This window comes from Hemibagrus wyckioides, linkage group LG21, assembly GCF_019097595.1.
Source record: "Hemibagrus wyckioides isolate EC202008001 linkage group LG21, SWU_Hwy_1.0, whole genome shotgun sequence".
NCBI classification, from domain to species: Eukaryota; Metazoa; Chordata; class Actinopteri; order Siluriformes; family Bagridae; genus Hemibagrus; species Hemibagrus wyckioides.
Window position 1 is genome coordinate 9,079,061 of NC_080730.1, and position 23,778 is coordinate 9,102,838.

A 23,778-nucleotide genomic window follows, 5' to 3' on the forward strand; every position below is an offset into this window, starting at 1 on the left:
TCCATTCGTGAAATTTCCTCACTGCTAAATATTCCACAGCCAACTGTTAGTGATGTTATAACAAAGTGTTGTCATGTAAAATCACAGATCGGAGTCAGCGCATTCTGAGGCACACAGTGCACAGAGGCTGCTAACTTTCTGCAGAGTCGATAGCTACAGACCTCCAAACTTCATGTGGCCTTCAGATTAGCTCATGAACAGTGCGTGGAAAGCTTCATGGTATGGGTTTTCATGGCCGAGCAGCTGCATCCAAGCATTACATCGCCCAGTGCAATGCAAAGCAATGCAGGCAGCGGTGTAAAGCATGCTGCCACTGGATTCTAGAGCAGTAGAGACGTGCTCTGTGGAATGAAAAATCATGCTTCTCTGTCTGGCAATCTGATGGATGAGTCTGGGTTTGGCAGTTACCAGGAGAATGGTACTTGCCTGACTTCATTGTGCCAAGTGTAAAGTTTGGTGGAGGGGCGATTGTGGTATGGGGTTGTTTTTCAGGGGTTGTGCTCAGCCACTTAGTTCCAGTGAAAGGAACTCTTAATGCTTCAGCATACCAAGACATTTTGGACAATTTCATGCGTTTGGGGATGGCCCCTTCCTGTACCAACATGACTACACACCAGTGCACAAAGCAAGGTCCATAAAGACATGGATGAGCGAGTTTGGTATGGAGGAACTTGACTGTCCTGCACAGAGTCCTGACCTCAACCTGATAGAACACCTTTAGGATGAATTAGAGCGGAGACTGTGAGCCAGGCCTTCTCGTCCCACATCGGTGCCTGACCTCACAAATGTGCTTCTAGAGGAATGGTCAAATATTTCCATAAACACACTCCTAAACCTTGTGGAAAGCCTTCCCCGAAGAGTTAAAGCTGTTATAGCTGTAAAGGGTGAGCCAACTCCATATTAAACCCTACGGATTAAGGATGTCATTAAAGTTCATGCACATGTAAAGGTAGACGTCCCAAAACTTTTAGCAAAATAGTGTAGATCTATACAGGTGATCTGTCCAATCAAGCCCACTGTTTAGTTTTAATTTTTTATCCGTTTTGCAACCTGAACCAATTATTAACAACAAAAAAAATTAATCCTGTCCTCCAAGTTAACTGAGAAAAGACCTCGATCTAAAACAGAGATAAAGGCAAATAAATACAAAATCTTTTTCTTTTGTAGAAAATTTTTTACTGGTCCAAAAAAAATGTGAGCATTGTATACAAAACTTATTTACAAAGAATTGTTTGTTGCTTTTGATACTCAACATCATATTTCCCCAAAACACAATATATGCCCCAAAGCATCTAGACACTTGAACATCACAACCTGTATGTGGTTCTTCCCCAAACTGTTGCCATAAAGAACCACACCACTGTATAGGATAACTCACAAGCATCAGCACCTGACCTCAACAATGTTCTTGTGGCTAAATGAGCACCAAACCCCACATTCTACAGTCTAGTGCAAATCCTTCTCAAATGAATGGAGGTTATTCCAGCAGAAAAGGGAACGCAATCACATATGAGTGTGTCTAAAAACTTTTGGACATATAGTGTTTCACATTTGGAAATGGCTGGTGAAATACGTTATCACATCATAAAACACTCCCCTTATAAAGTAACGACAGTTGTATTGGAATATATGAGCCGCTGCAATGCAGTTTTGTGGAGTTCGACAGTACCTGCACATCAAAATAGATTCAATGACCTCATACACATTTACCCTTCAGTCCGTGTAACCCCGTCAAAACAGACAATTAAATGCATGAACAAAGATGTTGGAAATCCTGAGCCTGTGCTCATAGACGGGAATCGTTACAAGCCGAGCAACGCTTTAGCCTCTTCACTTTGTGCCATTAAGCTTTCGCTGGCGTACTTCTGGAGCAACTCCATCTTCTTTCTTCTCACCAAGGCTTCTTCGATCTGTTGTGAATCAGTTTAATCATTAAAGTACAGGTCTCAAACGACAAAAAGTGGTGCGTGAGTAGTGAATCAACTGTTACGCGTTTTCTAACTCTGTGATTAAAAAGATCCACAGAATATAGTACATAGACAAATGGATCTATATAGAAAAAGTTTCAATGAATACTTTATAGTAATACAGCAAACAGACTGAATTTATCATTTCACAACGAAGTATGACCAGCCCTTCAGCCCTGACCAGCATGCTCCTAATTTTATCTAGAGTAATATTTTGATGTGGCACAACATGCAGTTTCTCACCTCTTTCTGTGATGGCACAGGTACGTGAGCAATAAACGTTTGTGCTCCATCTTCCCCCTCCATCTGTTCCCTCATCTCGTCATCAGACTGTAAATAAAAAAGAAATTCATGTTAGAATAAACAACAATAATAACCAGTCCAAATAATTCTGAAGAACTTGTTTGTATATTCAATGTTAATAACGGCAAGTATTTTTGGGGGGAAAGGGCATTAGGAGAGTGCATGGCCACAGTCCATTAAAGTATCTGTCAAGACACTGCCACAAGGTACAAACATAGACTTCATCATAATGTAAGGCATCAGAAGTATGGTGTCTTGCTTTACCATTACCTCATCATCTTTGACAGCATATATGTATTCTTCCTCCTCTTCCAACTCTTTAGCCCCTCCACCTCCGGCTAAACGAGCCTCTTTTTCTGCTTTCCATTTCTCAATGGCTTCTGCTATTGCTGTGAAAAAAATGAATACAACAGATTAAGTACATATATTTACTTAAAGTGCAACATCTTCACATTTTCTCTGTCTTGCTGATACAGATTTTGGATTTAGGATGACAGTATTAAATTGAAGGAAAAAGAGGGCATTAGAGTAGCAATCAAGATGCCAAGGGAAACTTTAAAAAGCTGGAGAGATCTCAAAGAGGAGAAGCTGTACACAGGATGACTACAGACTAGACCCTCCACAAACCTGGGCACAGTGGCAAAAAGAGAGAAGAATCCTTATGAGGCTGCTAAAAGGCATTTCTCCGGTATGAGAAGACCAATTTTAACGTAAACCCGACACTGCTCATTCACCTGAGAACACTATCTCTATAATGAAGCATGGTGGTGGTAGCATCGTATTATGGTGACGATCCTGGTCCAGACTTGAGAAGTGAGCCAATAAAAAGCTACTTTAAATAATATTCCTAAACTGAATCCCACAATGGGTTTTCCAATCAGGCATAACATTAAAGGACCACCTTGTGCCTAAAAATAGCTCTGACTCTTCGGGGCATATACTCCATAAGACCTCTAAAGGTCTAGTATCATGCTATGGTATCATAGAGCCCCCCATGGAGCAGATTTGTTTGTCAAACACATCCCAAAGATGCTCTAGGGAATTTGGAGACCAAGTCAAACCTTTGAACTCTATCCTGTGCTTAAAACCATTCCTGAACATTTTTTCATTGTTATAGGGCATATTATCCAACTGAAAGAGACCACTGACATTGGGGAACATCACTGCCATGAAGGGATGTGCTTGGTCAATAAATGTCACATGGCACTGCAGCATAGCTGACTGACTCTGGCTCACACCAAACCTGAAGCTGCATGTCTGTCATTCAGATAATTAACCCAAATAGCAAACACATGGCTGGGGATATGTCTCAATGTACACACACAAAGACACTCTTTATATCCACATCATTGAGACAGCCTGGTGTCTTTCTGTGAAACTGTGTGTGTGTGACAGGGAGAGAGAGTGGACTATAATTAAGTAAAAATCACGTTTTAGCAGTAGTATGAGTGCCTCGTGGTGAGATTTCTTTTCCAAAGGCACAAGACAGTGAAACAGATTGTCCCTCATTTAACTGATCATGATGGTAAATAAACCGCATGTGAGACACATCCTGTTTCATAAAAGTGTAGTGATTTTTTTTTTTTTTAACAAATATAGAGAATTAAAAAAAAAGTATTTTAAACAAATTCTTCATGTTATGTATAAACACAGCATTTATATTGTAAAGAGACAAAAATCCAAATTTTTATGTTTATCATCTCATGTTACTTGCCTATTTATTGCCTAATTAATTATTGTATTTAGTCATAACTGAATATTTATTTTGCCTTTTTTATATCTACATACACTATATTGCCAAAAGTATTCGCTCACCCATCCAAATAATCAGAATCAGGTGTTCCAATCACTTCCTTGGCCACAGGTGTATAAAATCAAGCACCTAGGCATGCAGACTGTTTTTACAAACATTTGTGAAAGAATGGGTCGCTCTCAGGAGCTCAGTGAATTCCAGCGTGGAACTGTGATAGGATGCCACCTGTGCAACAAATCCAGTCGTGAAATTTCCTCGCTCCTAAATATTCCACAGTCAACTGTCAGCTGTATTATAAGAACGTGGAAGTGTTTGGGAACGACAGCAACTCAGCCACGAAGTGGTAGGCCACGTAAACTGACAGAGCGGGGTCAGCGGATGCTGAGGCGCATAGTGCGAAGAGGTCGCCAACTTTCTGCAGAGTCAATCGCTACAGACCTCCAAACTTCATGTGGCCTTCAGATTAGCTCAAGAACAGTGCGCAGAGAGCTTCATGGAATGGGTTTCCATGGCCGAGCAGCTGCATCCAAGCCATACATCACCAAGTGCAATGCAAAGCGTCGCATGCAGTGGTGTAAAGCACGCCGCCACTGGACTCTAGACAAGTGGAGACGCGTTGTCTGGAGTGACGAATCGCGCTTCTCCATCTGGCAATCTGATGGATGAGTCTGGGTTTGGCGGTTGCCAAGAGAACGGTACTTGTCTGACTGCATTGTGCCAAGTGTAAAGTTTGGTGGAGAGGGGATTATGGTGTGGGGTTCTTGTTCAGGAGCTGGGCTTGGCCCCTTAGTTCCAGTGAAAGGAACTCTGAATGCTTCAGCATACCAAGACATTTTGGACAATTCCATGCTCCCAACTTTGTGGGAACAGTTTAGAGCTGGCCCCTTCCTCTTCCAACATGACTGTGCACCAGTGCACAAAGCAAGGTCCATAAAGACATGGATGACAGAGTCTGGTGTGGATGAACTTGACTGGCCTGCACAGAGTCCTGACCTCAACCCGATAGAACACCTTTGGGATGAATTAGAGCGGAGACTGAGAGTCAGGCCTTCTCGTCCAACATCAGTGTGTGACCTCACAAATGCGCTTCTGGAAGAATGGTCAAAAATTCCCATAAACACACTCCTAAACCTTGTGGACAGCCTTCCCAGAAGAGTTGAAGCTGTTATAGCTGCAAAGGGTGGACCGACGTCATATTGAACCCTATGGATTAGGAATGGGATGTCACTTAAGTTCATATGCGAGTCAAGGCAGGTGAGCGAATACTTTTGGCAATATAGTGTATATGTACATATTGTATTTTTCTATATTATTATATATGTTTATTATATGTTGGATTTTCATGTCTTTAATTTCTACTATGTTGGTCTTTATTCTTCCTGTTTTTCTCTAAATATTTTATCTATATCCTTATATTGTTCATGTCCACACACTTTAAATCTACTCTTCTTCTTTCTTCAAAATGTAGGACATTCGTTAAAAGCATTTCACTACATCTTACTGTGTACGATTTCGTACGTGATAAATAAAAATTTTAATTTTAATTTTAATTAGTTGAAACATGCAGGTTTCGGATAAATATCTTGTAACGAAGGAAAATAGCTCTGAATAATACTGTTGTGAAAATATGGATTTCTGTCTCTGCTGATCTTTGCTCTGCAAATGTTGATGAATATAATGTGCTAAGACTTTTTCACAATGCTGTATATTTTTAAAATCGATCCCTGGTTGGCCAAGAAAATTAAAAAGATAAGTACACCAACCAGGCATAACATTATGACCATCTGACTAATATTATGTTGATCCCCTTTTGCTGCTAAAACAGCCCTGAGCCATCATGCACTGTGTATTCTGACACCTGCATCAGTGAGCCTTGGCTGTTCATGACCCTGTCGCCGGTTCACCACTGTTCCTTCCTTAGACCACTTTTGATAGATACTGACCACTGCAGACCGGGAACACCCCATAAGAGCTGCAGTTTTGGAGATGCTCTGATCCAGTCTTCTAGCCATCACAATTTGGCCCTTCATCAAACTCGCTCAAATCCTTACTCTTGCCCGTTTTTCCTGCTTCTAACACATCAACTTTGAGGACAAAATGTTCACTTGCTGCCTAATATATCCCACCCACTAACAGGTGCCATGATGAGGAGATAATCAGTGTTATTCACTTCACCTGTCAGTGCTCATAATGTTATGGCTGATCGCTGCATATGTGAGGAACAAGAAAACATTATGAAGACTAAATTTTTACCTGTTGAATAATTATCTCATTGAAATCATTTTGAAATCAAGCATGGTTAAAAGTTTAAAGGAGGAATTTCAGAGATCAGATCATTCGAGAACAAATCCTTTGCAGAGCACTACATCTAAATGCAGTGGGTCTATGTAACATGTTCTACCTTGTTTCTCATATTCTTGTTCCAAGGGCACTAACACACCATCATCCTCATCACGGTAGCCATAATACTCAGCATCGATGTCCTTCATCAGCTCACCCCTTGTTTTTCTCGGTGGTGCTACAGCTGGAAAGGATATAATCAGAGAAACGTCACACACACTCCTGAGACTTGTAAAAGCCTTTCTTTTTTGTATATTAAGAACGTTCAACTCACGTTCTTTCTCAAACAGCTCTCTGACACCAGGTAAGTCTTTGGCAGCACCGAAATATTTGTAACCTCTGTTTCCTGGCACTTCTTTGCCTTCGTGATCCAGCATCTTCGGTCCGATTCTCTAATGCACACACACAAAACTCAGTTTAGGTGTAAGTATACAATTCTATCTAGGATATACAGGAAGTAATAACTAATCTTCATGCCAAAAAAACCTTTCAAATAATTTCGGATTTCATATATTTACCCCATAATCAGGGCCTCCCAGTTCTTTGATTCGAACCTCCCAGTGGCCCTTCTCACGGAGAAGCTTGTTGATTTCATCGTTCAAGTCACGGATCTTGAATTCCCCTAAACCAGCTGATTCAGTCAAATTATAAAAACATGATCATTATATAGATTCGTCTGTGAGGGTGAAATGTTATGGCTCTAAACAAACAACTGATGATCAGATTTGTGCCTCTAATCGCTTAGACAGCATGCCATGATCCTTAACATCCAACAGCAATACTGTTTCTCATTCCATTACTCCAGGGATCAGTTCATTAGAAACAAGCATGACCAAACATGCCGTATTCTAAATAAAACTAGTTACACGATTTAAATACTTTCCAAAATTGATCACATCAATGTATTCAAAGGAAAATTTCCACACTGAACATTTTAGCTTTATTAGTTGAGAAGAAATCTGACATCTAAACATTATTTTCTAGTTGTTTGCTGATGGAATACAGCACTGAATACCTCTGAACCTTTAAGGCTTTAGTATCGTGTATGTATTAATCATATAACGAAGTCTAAAATAAATTCTGGACGTAACGAGTGCAGACAGTCTGAGACACTGTTATGACCGTTACATTTGATAGTAATGAAGTACGTACCGTTCTGAATTTGTGCCACCTTCTTTGAAATTTCACTGATGATCTATATGAAGTTAAAACAAATAAAAATATTCGTTTACATGAGAACAAACATTGTATGTACATGTTCTATGGCGATAGCTTCTATAGAGCTCCAGATGTCGGAAAGCGCAGCTAGAATTTACTTGAAAGCAAACAAACGCTAATTTAAAACACTAATCATAAAGAAAAAAAATGAGCTGCTATAAAAGACGTTTAATTCAACTGTGTGTTCTGCACAAACGTGTGATGATGCAAGACATTAAAAAACATGATAATCCAATGATTTTCATTATAATGCTGACAGGGATCAGACTTGTCTTTGTTGTGGCAATGTTATCAACTGTTGCTGATTCTCGTACACACAGACGGTTTTGATTACATGATGTTAATAAATGAATAAATAAATAAAAAGTGAAAAACAAAATTATGTGCAATAAATTGATCTTACCTGCCGTCGCCACTTCTCTGCTTTAGGCAACTCGTTGCACTCTGAGGCAAGATACGGCCGTCTCTCCTGTAACAGTCACACCATGCAGAAAAACTTTAATTAATATATGATCGGTATAATCATTTGATACAATTGCACGAGCAAGCCTGAGATGACTGTGTCAAGAAAACTCTTTCAAGAGGAAGACCTTTCTATCAGAACCAGCATTAACTTCTTCAGCAATTTGAGCAACAGTAGCTCGTCTGTTGGATCGGATCACACGGGCCACCCTTCACTCCCAACGTGCATCAATGGGCCTTGGCCGTCCATGACCCTGTCGCCAGTTCACCAATGTCCCTTCCTTAGACCACTTTTGATAGATACTGACCACTGCAGACCGGGAACACCCCACAAGAGCTGCAGTTTTGGAGATGCTCTGATCCAGTCATCTAGCCATCACAATTTGGTCAAACTCGCTCAAATCCTTACGCTTGTCCATTTTTCCTGCTTCTAACATCAACTTTGAGGACAAAATGTTCACATGCTGCCTAATATATCCCACCCACTAACAGGTGCCATGATGAGGAGATCATCAGTGTAATTCACTTCACCTGTCACTGGTCATAATGTTATGGCTGATCAGTGTATATGTGAGGAACAAGAACATGAACCATTATCTTGTTTAAATCAAAGTTTGAAATGAAGCACGGAGGAGGAATTTCAGAGACTTCTGACAGGATAGTTTCAGCCAAAGTTTACGAACATGTCTAAACACTGCTGATCAGATTACGGTCACCATTAGAGAACAAATCCCTTGCAGGTTTTCATTCCTAATGAGCGAGCCTGAGATGACCATCAAGAAAACTCTTCTTAAAGCTCTCAAAAGGAAACACATTATCTAATGAGTGACACAGGATATTGGGATTATAAGTCATTAGAGTATAATGAATATAGAACAGACTTTGAATGAACAGACAATGATCTTACCTTCACTTTTCCTTCTTCTAGCTGGGCTTGACGAAACCTGGCCAAGGCCGTCCTGCAAAGAAGGAAACCGAGAAGGTTTAAACAAGTAACTAAACTGTAACCAGTAACTAGTAACTAAACGGAAATGAAACAGATTCTCAGATATACAGATATTATTGCATATATATATATATATAGATATAGATATATAGAGATTCTCAGATATATAGAGATTATTGATACAAATACAACAACATATAAGACAACACTTACATGGCCTTCTCTGCGTTTCGAGCCTGTTTTATGAAACACATAGTAAGGATTATTACATGAACATGAAGGCATTACTCCATTAAACACAGCATCATGTTCAGCTATACACTTCGATCACCAAGCAAGCACGAGAAGTGTCCAAACAAACATCTAGTACATTACGAGTATATAGAGTCTCAAAATCGTATCATTAACCAACAGAATGTAGCCATCTCTGCGTTATATATAGTTTTATTTAAACATATGCTTACCATGGTTGCTTTTCAAAGCAGACACCCTTTTACGTGCGAGCACGACGACGCGAAAATATGACGCGTTTTCCAACAGCTTCCGTGGCGCATAATTATGACGCCATCACATCCCAAACAAAAGCAGTTTCTTTTGTTTATTTACTCGTCTAGTGGTTTGTCGCCAAATTAAACCCAGTCGAGAAAAGTCTTTGGTTTCTGAGTTCATTATTCACTATTTGTTTGTCTGAGTGATGATTTTTTTTGTTTATTTTTTCCTCCCAACATTGCACCGCCATCTTGTGGCATGAGACTGCCATTATAAGTCTACAGCATCCATGTAGACAGAGGGGCTGATATACTGTACTCAATATCTATTTAAGAGATAAATCTGTGTTAATAACTGTGTTATTAACGTTTACATTTAGTGTGTGAATGAAAGGGAGGGACTTGGAACAGTAAGATTACAGGGTGACGAGGTGAAGATGGTACAGGAGTTTAACTAGTTGGGTTCAACAGTCCAGAGTAATGGAGAGTGTGGGGAAGAGGTAAAGAAGGCAGGTTAGAATGGGTGGAGAAAGGTGTCTGTGTGATGGAAAAAATATCGGTGAGAATCAAGGGGAAGGTGTATAAGACAGTGGTGAGACCGGCCATGCTGTATGGTTTAGTGTCATTGAGGAAGAGACAGGAGTCAGAGCTGGAGGTAGCAGAGCTGAAGATGTTGAGGTTCTCTTTGTGAGTGACACGGTTGGACAGGATTAGGAACGAGTACATTAGAGGGACAGCTCATGGGAGGGAGTATATTGGTTGGAGAATGTTGGACATGGAGCTGCCAGGCAGGAGGCAAAGAGGAAGGCCAAAGAGGAGGTATATGGATGTAATAAATGAGGATATGAAGCTAGTGGGTGCAAGTGTTGAGGATACAGAAGATAGGGATAGGTGGAGAGAGATGATTCGCTGTGGTGACCCCTGAAGGGAAAAGCCGAAAGAAGAAGAAGAAGAAGAAGAAGGAGATTAACGTATATTGAGAGATTATATTGTATATATTGAACAGCTTCTTGAATCTTGAATTCACTGTTGACATTTACTCTTTATTATTTATATCTTTTTTTTTTTTTTACAAGTACACCGCTGTTACCTTCACATAAAATCTGTCTCTATATTGCACTGACTGCACTGACAATGTCAACACTTGATAACAGAGAAGAGAAACAGTATTTTGATGTCTGTACATATGGTGGCGTTGACAAATAAAGAACCTTGAACCTTATTTAAGAGATAAAGTCATTTTTTAATCCCTGTTATGCTGCTGCAAGAAATAAAATATAAAATGTCCTTCACTTGTGTTTTCCTTTTATTTAGGCCAACTTCTCAATATGCAGGCCATTTCTGACTGGTTTGTAGAATATTCTCCTGTGATATTGAAATGGGATTCATCGCTGTCGTTAATAAGTATGCTAAATAACATTTAAACATTTGGATAAAAGTAAAAGCCACAACAAAAAGGATAAGCCATGCTTATTCAGAATCCATCCATCCATTTTCTATACCCGCTTTATTCCTAATCAGGGTCACGGGGATCTGCTGGAGCCTATCCCAGCACACATTGGGTGAAAGGCAGGGGTACACCCTGGACAGGTCACCAGTCCATCACAGGGCCACAGATAGACAGACATCCACACATGGGCAATTTAGAATTACCAATCAACCTAATGTACATGTTTTTGGACTATGGGAGGAAACCAGGGTAAACCCAGACAGGCACGGGGAGAACATGCAAACTCCACACAGAAAGGCCCCTGCCTGTTCGAACCTGGGATTCGAACCCAGGACCTTCTTGCTGTGAGTAGACTATGAAGAATTTCAGAAATCTTTCGTGTGTTTCCAAATTCGTTGATTATACAAATATATCCAAAACTATAGGCGAGAACTGCAATAGTGTGAATATTTATGCAAGATACCGTATCAATCAATTTATTTAAATAAAGTACAATCCAATAAACTATATCCACTGAATATATTGTAGATCTGTAACTGGACCAAGAATATTTGGTCTCTCGAAAACAACTAATGGGAATATTTGTAATGGAAATGGAAGTGACAGGAAAAACACCTATGACAACCTAACCTACATATATTACTTACTGATCACTATTCCTAAGGTTCTTGGATTGATGGTCATTCTATATACAAGAGCACAAGAGTCTTCTCACAGAGTAACTGAGCCTGAATGAATAATTCATTTATGTGATGCATGAGCTAAACAAAGAGCTTTCTAAAGTAGAGAAAGTGTTGACAGGGGAAAGGTCCACTTGCAGGTGTGGAGAATGGGTCTTCAGGCTCGGGGAGGGCGGACAAGACTTTGACCCCTAAAGGCTACTAATGTTCCAGCTTTTAATTTTAATGAAGGGTAGCGGCACAGTCAGTCTCTCCATACAAACAAAAAGGCTGAGGGGGGTTTCTGGCAGAGTTTCAGTTTCACTTTGACATCTCAGCAGTAAGTGCACTGTGTAAATGCATGGTTGTGTGTGTATGTGACATGGTCAGTGTGTGAGTATCACGTAAAGAGCAAAGAAAAGTATTTTTTTTTCTCTTTATTATCGAAATTTGAACAGCAATGACACAACAAATCCAAGTCCTTGTACATGAACTCATAAATTATGGGTAGTATGGGTAACATATATGTAAGTAAATAATAATAAATACATATTTTACTGTTCGTATTGCATTGTATTGATCTGTATTGTATTGCCGTCTGCAGATTGTACTTGAAACGACTGAGACTGATGCAAGTTTTCCATAATCATCTAAACATCTTGGTACTGTCCCTGTATCTAATCAGACAGGATATTTAGACAACCTTTCTAGCATTTTAATGAACAAAAGGTATTCTACATTGTAAGCTATTATAGAGACACACGTTGCTTATTTTGTACAAACTGAATAAAAAATACCTTTTCTTACTACAAGGTAAGATTAGTTATCAAAGTAAAACATGGTGGACAAACGTGTCTCTTCAATTCAGGAGTAATCTTGTAGTTATATCATGACAATATTGCAGACCAAATTTAAGTGGACAGTCAGAAAGTGGACTTCAGGAGCAGGAATCTGAGACTGCAGTAGACACAGGTTTGCTGAAACTCTGTGTAAACTCTAGAGACGGCTGTGTGTGAAAATCTCAGCAGTTTCTGAAATTCTTAAAGCAGCACAAACAAGCTCATGCCATAGTCAATGTCAGTGAAGAGGATTTTTCCTTTTCACATATTTGATGTGAACATTAACCGAAGCCTGTGTTTGCATGATTTTATCCACCGGACTGCTGCCACCTGATTGGCTGATTGAATAACTGCATGAACAACAGGCATGATTATATTGCATCTCGAGAATAAGCAGGTTTTGTTCTCAGAATAGTGTGCACACCTTGGAGCTGCCATTCCGTTGGTGTGCATTTGAAGCGAGCTGCCCGTTGGCACTGACTGTCCTTCCGGCTGCAGCCGTTTTCTTCTGCGCTTCCAGGTCAAGGTGCAGTTGGTGAAGCTCCTCATTGATAGCAGCCATTTCTGAGTTTCTGGATTGAAGAGCTTCACTCGTCTTCTCAAGGTTGACCGTCAGGTCACGGAGCTCCTTGTCTTTAAGATGACATTCGTGTTCCAGGTTAAGCACTTTCTGATGCAGCCTGGCAGCCAGAAGCCGAGCAGACTGCAACTGAGAGATGGAAAGAATAAATACAAAATTATAGCAAGATACTGCTAGAAAATTGCTTTAGTAAATTTCCCATTCAGAGTGGAATTGAACGGTTTGTTAAAGGTGGTTAAAAATGGAGGCAAATGGAGGCATTTTCTTTATCATACACAGGGTCACAGAGAACATACACAGGGTCACAGAGATCCCGGAGTCGATCTCAGGGGACTTGAGGCACAAGGTGGGGGGACATCCATCCAGAGTACAATCACACACACACTCCCACACTACAGATAATTTTAGAGATGCTAATCAGTCTACAATGCATGCCTTTGGACGGGAGAACGGAACCGGAGTACCTAGAGGAAATATCCAAAATACGGGGAGAACATGCAAACTCAACACACACAGGGTGGTGATAGAAATCAAACCTCCAACTCTGGAGGTGTGAGGCAAACAAATCGATATTTTAAAACAGGAATACAACATTTCCAATACAATATTTTGGTTCTAAATATAAAGTACATTTGTAAAGTATATTGGAGACTGACATGACACTGTATGTCTCGCTGGACTGGAGTGGAATTTATGTACACTGATGTTTCAGTGCAGGGTTAATAAACACAACAGGAAATTTTTGTGACCACTTAGATCATTCAGCCTGAGCGTTTGATATATATGTATAGTATTTTGTTTAAAGAGGGATCTGGGTGATCCCTTTCAGTACATGGACTGATAGGAGGATGGAGGATACCAAGGTAGGTAACCTAAGAATTTATATAAATAAGTTTAAATTATATCACACTTCTAAAACACATGTATGTTACAGATGCTCAGCTCAGTTATATCACATTATACCTGGGCCGACATCTCAATCGAAGATGATTTGAGCTCCTCAAGCTGCTCCACTCTGGCTTCACATGCTGTAAGAACCTCGATTAGGGTCTGATTAGCCGCAGTGTCTTCCTTTTCACAGGAATCACCATCAACTCCCTCTAGGTTGAGATCATTCGTCTCTGCCTCTGCATTAACATTTGCAGCAGTTTGGGGACAAATGGACTCCTCTTGAGGGTCTTCCAGTGGGGTGATGTTGGACTGATTATCCAGTTGGACGTCAGAACTGGTGTGGGATGGGGTTAACTGGTGTCCTGCTACCTCCCTCTGATTATCAGACACAGAAGAAGAACCCCACTCCAGGTGTCCAGGAATCAGTGCAATGTATGAGGTATCTTCTGGAGGACAGGATCCAACCGGGACATCATCCACAGAGCTGGAAGCATCCACCGAATCGAGTCGTGTTTCTGAATCATGTCTCAAAGCAGTCCTTTCTAATGCATCACCACATCCTTCTGAGGGCAACGCCACATATCTTACAGCTGTGGAAGGGCACGTGTCTTTGCACGCGTCCTTAATTCGAACTGCTCCATCGCCTGGACTTCGACTTTCACTCCTCTCTTCCATTTCTACTAGTTCTCTTATCGACTCCAAAGGTGATGTATGCTGGAGATGTGCCAGGATTCCTGATTTGTCCAAAGGCTGGCCTGAGAGCACTTCAGCCTGTTTAGTGTCCTTGCTTTTACCGTTAGATTGAGCATCCTTGATTGGACATGGACTTCCTGAGCTAATACTAAATATATCCTCCAAGTCCTGTTGGGATTGAAAGGTGTCCTTTTCACATGGTTTCAGATCTGGTGGGCTTTCTTCATTATCTAGAAAGTTGCAATTTTCTTCTAGGCTTCTAGTTGACATTGTCATAGCATCTTATAGTGACACAACACTATACAACATCTGTACGCCTGCAGTGAGGAAAACAACAACAAAAGCCACAATTTTATACACAATAATATATCTCTGGTAATATCAACTGTTTATATGTTTAATTTTAATTTTTTATTTCACAATCCAATGCAAAAAGACAGCACTAGCGTTCACTTACCTTCACCTGGATAAATGAGGATCATGAACCTAATGGCTCTTTAGCAGCGCTCATCTCATTCAACGTTTGGCCAAGAGAATGACCTTGGTGTTGAAAAGCTGAACACCGGGCCATCAGACTCAGGTTACACTGAGCTATACATCAATCCTCATCCACGGCTTTTATCAAACTCGTGGCAACCTTACGCCATTTTGGCTCCTTTATCATTTCAAAGACATTCGAAAACACATATATACAATAAAACTTTCATTTCTGGATTTATTACTAGCTTGATTCTAGGCACTCATAAGATTAGACACTTTTTGTTGTTTCTTTCCTTACGGTAATGTTCCTTTCTTTTAGGTTTGAGCTTGTTTCGTATTTGAAACCTGCATACACATTAACCCACTCTGTACCTTACCTATAGTATGCGTTAAGCTACATATTGAATTATTCACTGATGAAACAGATACCTCTCAAATATCCCAGCTTGCAGCTGTTATGTAGGAGGAATCCCTTATGCTCGCACTTATAGGATTTTTTAAATGACTAATTCACCACTGCAGTACAGGATGCATATCATGTCCACTGTTTAGTGAGAAAACAAATACAATGAGATAATACAGGACAGTCTAGGAAACGTCTTTTTAAGATAATTTTCCTTCCTCGAATATTCTTCTTCTTGTTCCCATATCACTTTTGCTTCCCAAGTAATATTATGTATTACAATATATATATATAGGCAACACACTGCATGTTCACATGACATTCATTAACCCCATTAACCCTTTTTACTTGCATCTTTCATTCAAATTAAAGTGACGCATAAGATCACTTATCAAATGTACCCAAAATTTTTTCCATTTATTAGGAATTATTAAAGCATTTGGTCTCACTATGCATGTCTCACCACCAGCACAGGCTTCAGCATCACCAAGACTGGTCATGTGACCTTTCAGGAAGACCGCATTTCAGAGATGTCCGTATTATACCAGTTACACTGGTTTATCAGCAAGACAGATTCTTAAAGAACGCTGTGAAGGCCTATTCAGATAACCATGAATTAAGAATATTACTTTTGCATTTTGGATGCATTCCTTCGCCAACATGCAACCTCTTGTATGAAATGACATAAGAGCTAAAACGGAAATGAGTTTCCTCCAATCAGTTTTCACTCTTTTCTTTGCACAATGCCCACAGGCGCCCTTTTTTTTTTTATAGGCTGCCTATTTATATAACTGAGTCATCATGAAGGCCTGCCACTGAAATTGATCCCAACTTTCAAAGGACCCTTGGGTTCAAATTTAGCACACAATCATGTTTGCTCATGAAGGAAAGATGGGCCAAGTAGTCAAGAGCCAATCACGTCTAACAGCACTTTGTTACTGACTGTCCCTGGGGAGTGGAGCTGCACATAAAAATAACTGATTCCTCAGTCAATGAGATGTTCACAGTAATGATCCAGGATATGATGAATAGTCTATTAGATTTATGAGACCAGTGTGGTGTTCAAGGCCCTTATCGGGATAGTTTACAGTATTACTAATCAGTTGAAATGATGTATTCATGCTTTAGATTTTCCTTGTCTGCCACTGTAATAGAATCATACAAGTCATTCGTGTAAAGTTGTTTTAGTTTATATTGTAGGAAAACATGCAATAAAGCTAATAGTGTAACTACCATTTGGACTGCTTGCTAAATATATCAAATTATGCAGATAGGCAGCATATAGCCTTGTAGACTTTTGGGTCCTTGTTTCAGTTTCCTTCTTAGTCCAGATTATCTTTCAGACCATATGCCAGTTTGATGGCGAGTGTAATGAGCTGCATCAAAAAAAACAAACAAACATATAATTTGATATGTAGAAGTATGTCTGGGAACAAAAAAGGTCTAGAGACAAGTGACTTTGTATCCTAATAATGTGTCTAGCTACTATTTATTTTTCCAAACCAGGTATCTGTACTTTTTTCCCCTCAAAAGCTTCCCAAATTTCCATACATATCTCCCAGCCTGTAGACTTTTCCATACCGGCACAAGATCCCCGAATAAATGGAGTTTAATTTATCTGTGTTACTTTAGGAGTCATATCAATACGGATCACCTGCATACGTTCACACGTCCGTCTTGGTTTACACGGAGGCACGAATGTTACCGGCGTACAGTTATGGTTTTAATAAAACGCCAACAGAAAATGCCACGAAAAGCGTCTATGCTTTAATCCTTATGAAAACAAATCAGATTCTATTCATTCTAAACAAACCGAACTGTTATGTGACATTTGTGTGTGGTGAGCATTTGGATTCGAGTCTGAAGAGAATTGAAGAGTCCACTCAGAAAAGAAGCTTCAGTCTCACTCCCCTTCCTCCTCCAGCTTTATTGATAGTTAAAATTACATTTCTATTTTCTAGGACTTCAGTTGCTTTACCTTCCGACTTAAAAACTGAGTACAAGCGAATGATAGTTTTTTTTTTTTACTGTTACAGTAGTCTAAGTGATATTGTACAAAAATAACATTTGATTTCTGTGAAAACATTCACCGTTCTCCTAACTCCAAATCATTTTTCCCACCCGCTACTATTCCACTGATGTTTTTTTTTCCCCCTCCTTGGGTAAAATGACCTGCAATAGTGGGATTCCAACACTTGACTTTTTTTTTTTTTGATTTCTTAGCTGCTTCGCCTTAATCAAACTTGCGCCTTACGACGATATTGTTCTCCTAAATTAGTTCGCTCGTGTTTTGAATGTGCTGTAAACTTGCTTGTCAATGATGCATTTAATAACTGTTTTCTCCACTTAGCTGCGTGCTGCTGGTCGGGCCTGGGCAGATCTGACCGCATGAGTCCTGTACTGCTTTCCCAGGCTAATCACTCAGCACAACTCACTATCATTGAATCAAAAAAGAAAAATAAAAAAATAAAAATAAAAAGGCAAATCATACCCGGAAGTTCACATTTCCTTGATTTTTTTTTTTCCCTACTGATCTCTCGTCACGGCTCTGTTCGATGAGGCCCGGAGAGACCGACTCGACAACATTTCTTAGCTGCGTACTCCCACTCAACTCACTCATCCCTGTTCACCAGTGGCATGGAAAGGGGGTTCTTTAACAAAGCATTATACGTAACACCTCTACCAAACTAAACATAAACTTTTTTTTGTATTAAATGCAGAAAGTGGAAATTTTTTTCCACCCCTTTCCTTCTTTTAACGCATCAAGAGCTCACTGGCCTGGGACTAGCCTCTGTCTGCCAACCTTTGGCCAGTGAAGAGGATTCAGAGAAAATAATACAACCATCAATCAGAAAAAGAAGGGGCGACCAGGAAATCTGGACTAAGCCGTGGCCTCGATGGTGCATTCCTTCGCCAGGTGCCCAGATTTGCCACAGTTGTAGCAGTTGACTTCGCTCGCCTTGCTGCACTGGACAGCGACGTGGCCAATTTCACCACACCTACACACACACAGAGGGTGAACGCATGGAAAGAAGCCAGAAAAGAAGGAAAATCAAGACTTAACATTAACACACGCACAACGAACACTGGCAGTGTAAAATAATTCTTGAATAAAACTACCCTATTGATCAAGACTGAACAAATGTATTGTCTACCTGTAGCACTTGACCTTCTCACATCCTTTCTGTATGTGCCCGAATCCGCCGCAGGAGTAGCACTTCTGCTCGTTGGCGTGGTCGCAGTCTCGGGCCACATGGCCGGCTTTGCCACAGTTGTAGCAGACCTGCTCCCTCTCCTTCTTGGGCTCCTTGCAGTCCCTGGAGATGTGGCCACTCCTTCCGCAGTTGTAGCAGGCTGCAGAAGATTTGGTGCAAGGTAGAGAAAAAGGATCAATAAAATGTGGAAACTGCTCGAAAGCTTAGGCCGAGGGAAGGGCTGCAAAAGAACCCACATTCTTCATTTGTTATGTGGGAACCTTACGTTTACATTACAAAAAGCTGTTGCATTCAAACATACACTTACAGCTCTACATATTTAAACTACTTGCATACTGACTGGCCTCGAAAAGCAAATACCAGGACAGTGCAATTAATCATATCTTAATTCCTTTTTCTTAAAAATGATTTCCTCTTTACTGGGAACAATGGTTCCCAGTATCGTTTTTTTTTTTTAATATATCGAGGTTTTAATTCATACATGACGAAATCTGGTGAGAATTATGATTATAACATACAGCATCATAAATTCTTCGCCCCTTCTCCTAAATTAGCTGTGTGGCTGTCGAATAAATGATTCATAAACATTTTAACCACCATCGTGTCAAGGCAATTTGACTCATTTGACTATTTTGAACATTTATATACACGTTGGTACTGATTTCAGACGTAAACGTTTCCATTAACGTTCAAATTAATACCAAGACATGTCTTCTGCGTCACCCTGTCCAAACGCTATAATGATATACACAGCAAAGACATACAAGTATATACTTACCATCTTCAGTTCTTTCACAGTCTCTTGCAACGTGGCCTGGTTCTCCACAGCGATAGCAGAACAAATCTGAATGATGAACGACAGAGAGCATGTTTTTAAGAGTTTGGAAATATCAACACAGGACTATACAACCATAACCATCACAAGCTCTCACCCTTGCCTCTTCCACGACCTTTACCACGGCCACGGCTGGCGTTCGGGCAGTTCTTGATCCAGTGGCCGGTACGGCCGCAGCCAAAGCACTCGTTGCTGCTCATTGTCAGTCTTCCACTAAAGCTGTTGAGGAAAAAGAAGAGTCTAAAAATAAGGACATGCTTTGTGCCGAGAAGGCAGCTGAAATACTTTCACGAGACAGGACATAGACCTGATGAGGAGCGGTGGTTCGGGCCACGATTTCAGCCGTGTCTTTATGTAAAGAGGTAAACGTGTGCTGGAAAAATGCTGAACTGAACTGACCGGAGGGGTATTTAGTCCATAAGTAACTAAAAAGGTATAAGACGGTTGAATTCATAAGCTAGTGTTGAACCACAAGAGCACACTATAAACCTAGGCCACTCCTAAAACATGCAAATGTCCATGTGCTCCTGAGTTTCTCTGGGGTAAAGTTTTCTGTTTCAGGCCTGCCATAAAACACACACTGGCTGATCAACTTACACACAGCACCACACTTCTCTGGCTCTATGAACTGACAAGCCTACATATAGACATGTTTGCTGTGTTGTTACTGGCCAGCATGTCCCCCACACACACACACACACACACACACACACACACACACACACACACACACCCCAACGACGCTTTAAAACTAGCCTTTACCCCCCTTTCACCCCGAGATTTATCTCGGTGTTACACTCTTAACTCTTTCCCATCATCCAAACCCAATGAAATAATCAAAGCGGCGCTTTATTAAATGGCGCACCGAGTTTTCCCGCGCGCGCATGGCGCAGTAGGCCAAAGGGGAAAAAAAACAACATGGCAACTCGTTTACCTTCAACACCACAACAGATTCGCGTCGGAGTTTTCGCTTGTTCTAACAAATAAAACCGAACTTTGCGGACGCGTGGAGGGTGTCGCACAAGGCAGCGATGGTGTTAATATATGATTTTGTGCCACCGTTCATTTGGAAAACACGCACTCACCTCGACTAGGCGCTTCGTTGCTTGGTTTCTATTTTTCGGGTCGCCTCCCTCTCTGCGCTGCTGCGCCACGCGCCGTTTGCGCACGGCACGCAAGAACCCCCGGGTTGCCAGATTGGTCTAATATGCATCTTTAAGGTTGCCAGATTGTTTTTTTTATTATTATTTTATTTTATTTTCATTGACCGGTCATTTGAGTTGACCTTTCGTTCACACTAGCAAGCAACAAACCAATTGTGTCACTCGTCTAGGTGTAGCTGTCACATATAGCGTGTACTGTCCGGCATTATGTTAATTTAAGGGGTAGTGAAAAAGTGTGTGTGTGTGTGTGTGTGTGTTTAATGCAATACATCAGGTCTTACAATAGTAAGTGTTTGTTAGTAATCACAAACAAAAATAACTGAGAAAGAAAACACAAATTCATCATTCAACACAAACTTGATATTGATCATTCTGGAGAGATACATTTCTATGCATAATATCTCAGGAGTCCAGTGTTTCTACTCTTAACCTTAATCCATATTAAAATGATCCAAATTCAGATTGACAAAAGAGAACCAAGCTTTTCTCTCGTGTCTGCACATTAAGCAGAAATTGCAGGTAGGAACTGAAGAAGGAGTAGTGATGATATGACCACACATTATTAAAGGCAATCATTTAGATTCACTTTATACATCATCATACCTAATCTGCGAATATCGATTATTGCACTGTCAATAAGTTCGGCAGTTCTGTGTAGTTAGCAAATATTCATAGAAAATGAACAGCTTGCCCTTACGTGCTTTATTCCTCTCATACCACAGGGGTTGGCCAATAAAATGTAAATGTAAATGTAATGATGTGGAACTTCTGCAAACTACGTAAGTTACCGTTATTCTCCACAAACAACTTGTAAATTTCCCATTGGGATGAATAAAGTATCTATCTATCTATCTATCTATCTATCTATCTATCTATCTATCTATCTATCTATCTATCTATCTATCTATCTATCTATCTATCTATCTATCTATCTATCTATCTATCTATCTATCTATCTATCTATCTAACAAACACCCCACAAGAGCTGCAGTTTTGGAGATGCTCTGATCCAGTCTTCTAGCCATCACAATTTGGCCCTTTGTCAAACTCGCCCAAATCCTTACACTTGCCCATTTTTCCTGCTTCTAACACATCAATTTTGAGGACAAACTATTCACTTGCTGCCTAATATATCCCACCCACTAACAGGTGCCATGATGAGGAGATAATCAGGGTTATTCACCGCACCTGTCAGTGGTCATAATGTTATTGCTGAGCGGTGTGTAATAATGAGAAAAGAGCTATCAGATTAGAGAATTAAACAGTACTGTGGTAGAAAGCTTATTAATCATAAATATATAACCTTAATGTACCAAGTAAGTACTTACACAGTCAAGCAACACTTGTACAGCATTTTTAATGGATGATCAGCAATTATTATACCCTCAAAATGACTGAATTCAGGTGTTGTTTTTCAGGAGTTAGGCTTGGCCCCTTAGTTCCAGTGAAAGGAACTCTTAATGCTTCTTAATGCTTCAGGAAATTGACTGGCCTGCACAGAGTCCTGACCTCAACCCGACAGAACATCTTTGGGTTGAATTAGAGCAGAGACGGTGATAAGAATTAGAGCATGGAATTCAATGTGTAATATTGGCAATATGGTGTATGGAAATACATTCATAGATATGATTTTTTTGTATCATATTTGATACATCAGGCGTTTATGGCAAAGTACTGACTATAATAATGTTGTAGAAAGGACATTAATCAGCTACAGTTACGTTATTTACTGTTTAGTGTCACCCAAATGAGGTTGGGTTCCCTTCTGAGCCTGGTTCCTCTCAAGGTTTCTTCCTCGTACCATCCCAGGGAGTTTTTCCTTGCCACCGTCGCCACAGGCTTGCTCATTAGGGATAAAATAGGGATAAAATAGTTTAATAAAGCTGCTTTGAGACAATGTTCATTGTAAAAGGCGCTATACAAAATAAATTGAATTGAATTTTAGAACAAAAACAAAGACGGTTTTACTGAATTTTGGTTTGTTTTAGTTGGGTTTTTTTCAGGAACCTTTTTATTTCGTCTTGTGGAAGGCAAAAAAAGAGTTTCTGTCCTTGTTGATAGATTTATATCACACTGATAAACTGTGCTACTGAAAATTGAGGACGACAATACGTTATTTTACATGTACAAAAATGACATAGAAATATCTCAATATTCCACTAATATGGACTTAAAGTTAAAATATGGAATTAAAATGTATTTTGAAATGACATTGGAATTATTCATTTATATTTAATTTTAAGTGAGTTAATACTGAATACATAGCTTTGCACTGTCTTTTGTCTTTGTACTGTTTGCACCAGGTTTTTATGGCTTTCCATGTTTTTTATGTGACTAGGACAACTTACTTTCTGTCCTTAGCTCTGTGTTGTTCTGTAGCTATATGTTGTTTTGTTGTTTTGTTGTTTTATGTAGCACGTGGGTCCCGGAGAAATGTTGTCTCATTTCACTATGTACTGCGTCAGCTATATATGGTTGAAATGACAATAAAAGCTTCTTAACTTGACTTGAAGATTATTTTGACCAATTCAAAATAACAAATCTGACAAGAAATGTTGTGATAGTTAGACTTGTCGACTTTCTGTCTCACAAATATGGCAGGTGAAGTGTTGGGGTGGTGGTGGGGGGTTTATGGGTGTAAAATGACACATTCTTCAGGGGCTTGGAGTCTTGGAGGCCCACTCATCTGCGGTGTATCATGTTTTCCCTACTCACAAAATGCCTGGTCCTGCTCATGGGCTAATTATCACCCAGTTTATTATTTGGAGCAAAATTATATAGAACTGTGCAGTGCATATACGTGAAGTGGATATAAAATGAATGTTATATAAATTGACAGAACACACAGACATATTTATTGTAATCATGCCTTATTGCTGTCATTGATTCAAAGGGAACACGTATGTGGTTGTGTTAGTAATTCCGTTTGGAGTCATTATACGGGGATGTGGTGGCTTAGTGGTTAAGGTGTTGGCCTACTGATCAGAAGGATGTGAGTTTGAATCCCTGGTCCACCATGCTGCCACTGCTGAGCCCCTGAGCAAGGCCCTTAACCCTGTATAAAATGAGATAAAATGTTAGTTGCCCTGGCTA

General features: G+C 40.0%; 3 protein-coding genes across 6 annotated transcripts; all 3 read right to left on the reverse strand.

Annotated features, from left to right (window-relative positions):
• Nucleotides 1–1,153: 1,153 nt before the first annotated feature.
• On the reverse strand, nt 1,154–9,553 carry isy1 (ISY1 splicing factor homolog). 2 transcript variants are annotated; one of them, XM_058373572.1, is made up of 11 exons: nt 9,454–9,544; nt 9,203–9,225; nt 8,951–9,002; nt 7,985–8,050; nt 7,516–7,558; nt 6,882–6,994; nt 6,638–6,755; nt 6,425–6,547; nt 2,541–2,659; nt 2,211–2,297; nt 1,154–1,910 (listed from the first exon to the last, which is right to left on the reverse strand). In XM_058373572.1, exons 1-11 carry the CDS (start codon nt 9,454–9,456, stop codon nt 1,803–1,805), a joined length of 855 nt encoding a protein of 284 aa, XP_058229555.1. In that variant the 5' UTR covers nt 9,457–9,544; the 3' UTR covers nt 1,154–1,802. The 2 variants fall into 2 exon arrangements, with proteins under 2 accessions (XP_058229555.1, XP_058229554.1); XM_058373571.1 differs by having other exon boundaries at nt 6,425–6,755; nt 9,454–9,553.
• A 2,474-nt stretch (nt 9,554–12,027) lies between these two features.
• LOC131342564 (uncharacterized) lies at nt 12,028–17,231 on the reverse strand. 2 transcript variants are annotated; one of them, XM_058373623.1, is made up of 3 exons: nt 15,047–17,231; nt 13,969–14,906; nt 12,028–13,134 (listed from the first exon to the last, which is right to left on the reverse strand). In XM_058373623.1, exons 2-3 carry the CDS (start codon nt 14,863–14,865, stop codon nt 12,832–12,834), a joined length of 1,200 nt encoding a protein of 399 aa, XP_058229606.1. In that variant the 5' UTR covers nt 14,866–14,906; nt 15,047–17,231; the 3' UTR covers nt 12,028–12,831. The 2 variants fall into 2 exon arrangements, with proteins under 2 accessions (XP_058229606.1, XP_058229605.1); XM_058373622.1 differs by having other exon boundaries at nt 13,969–17,231.
• Nucleotides 17,232–17,538: 307 nt separating this feature from the next.
• cnbpb (CCHC-type zinc finger, nucleic acid binding protein b) lies at nt 17,539–20,721 on the reverse strand. 2 transcript variants are annotated; one of them, XM_058373624.1, is made up of 5 exons: nt 20,608–20,721; nt 19,620–19,741; nt 19,466–19,531; nt 18,628–18,826; nt 17,539–18,471 (listed from the first exon to the last, which is right to left on the reverse strand). In XM_058373624.1, exons 2-5 carry the CDS (start codon nt 19,720–19,722, stop codon nt 18,354–18,356), a joined length of 486 nt encoding a protein of 161 aa, XP_058229607.1. In that variant the 5' UTR covers nt 19,723–19,741; nt 20,608–20,721; the 3' UTR covers nt 17,539–18,353. The 2 variants fall into 2 exon arrangements, with proteins under 2 accessions (XP_058229607.1, XP_058229608.1); XM_058373625.1 differs by lacking the exon at nt 20,608–20,721 and adding an exon at nt 20,457–20,595.
• Nucleotides 20,722–23,778: the final 3,057 nt, after the last annotated feature.

What these genes read in the sequence shown, in the direction of transcription:
- isy1 (XM_058373571.1), bottom strand. An exon ending in GGTGGCACAAATTCAGAACG is followed by an intron (nt 6,995 to 7,515) that starts GTACGTACTTCA and finishes TGACTGAATCAG; the next exon opens with CTGGTTTAGGGGAATTCAAG. An exon ending in ACAAGAATATGAGAAACAAG is followed by an intron (nt 2,660 to 6,424) that starts GTAGAACATGTT and finishes TTTTTTTCACAG; the next exon opens with CAATAGCAGAAGCCATTGAG.
- LOC131342564 (XM_058373623.1), bottom strand. Translation starts at nt 14,865, where the DNA reads ATGACAATGTCAACTAGAAGCCTAGAAGAAAATTGCAACTTTCTAGAT. An exon ending in CGATTGAGATGTCGGCCCAG is followed by an intron (nt 13,135 to 13,968) that starts GTATAATGTGAT and finishes TCCATCTCTCAG; the next exon opens with TTGCAGTCTGCTCGGCTTCT.
- cnbpb (XM_058373624.1), bottom strand. Translation starts at nt 19,722, where the DNA reads ATGAGCAGCAACGAGTGCTTTGGCTGCGGCCGTACCGGCCACTGGATC. An exon ending in AGGTCGTGGAAGAGGCAAGG is followed by an intron (nt 19,532 to 19,619) that starts GTGAGAGCTTGT and finishes TTCATCATTCAG; the next exon opens with ATTTGTTCTGCTATCGCTGT. An exon ending in CTGTGAAAGAACTGAAGATG is followed by an intron (nt 18,827 to 19,465) that starts GTAAGTATATAC and finishes AATCTTCTGCAG; the next exon opens with CCTGCTACAACTGCGGAAGG.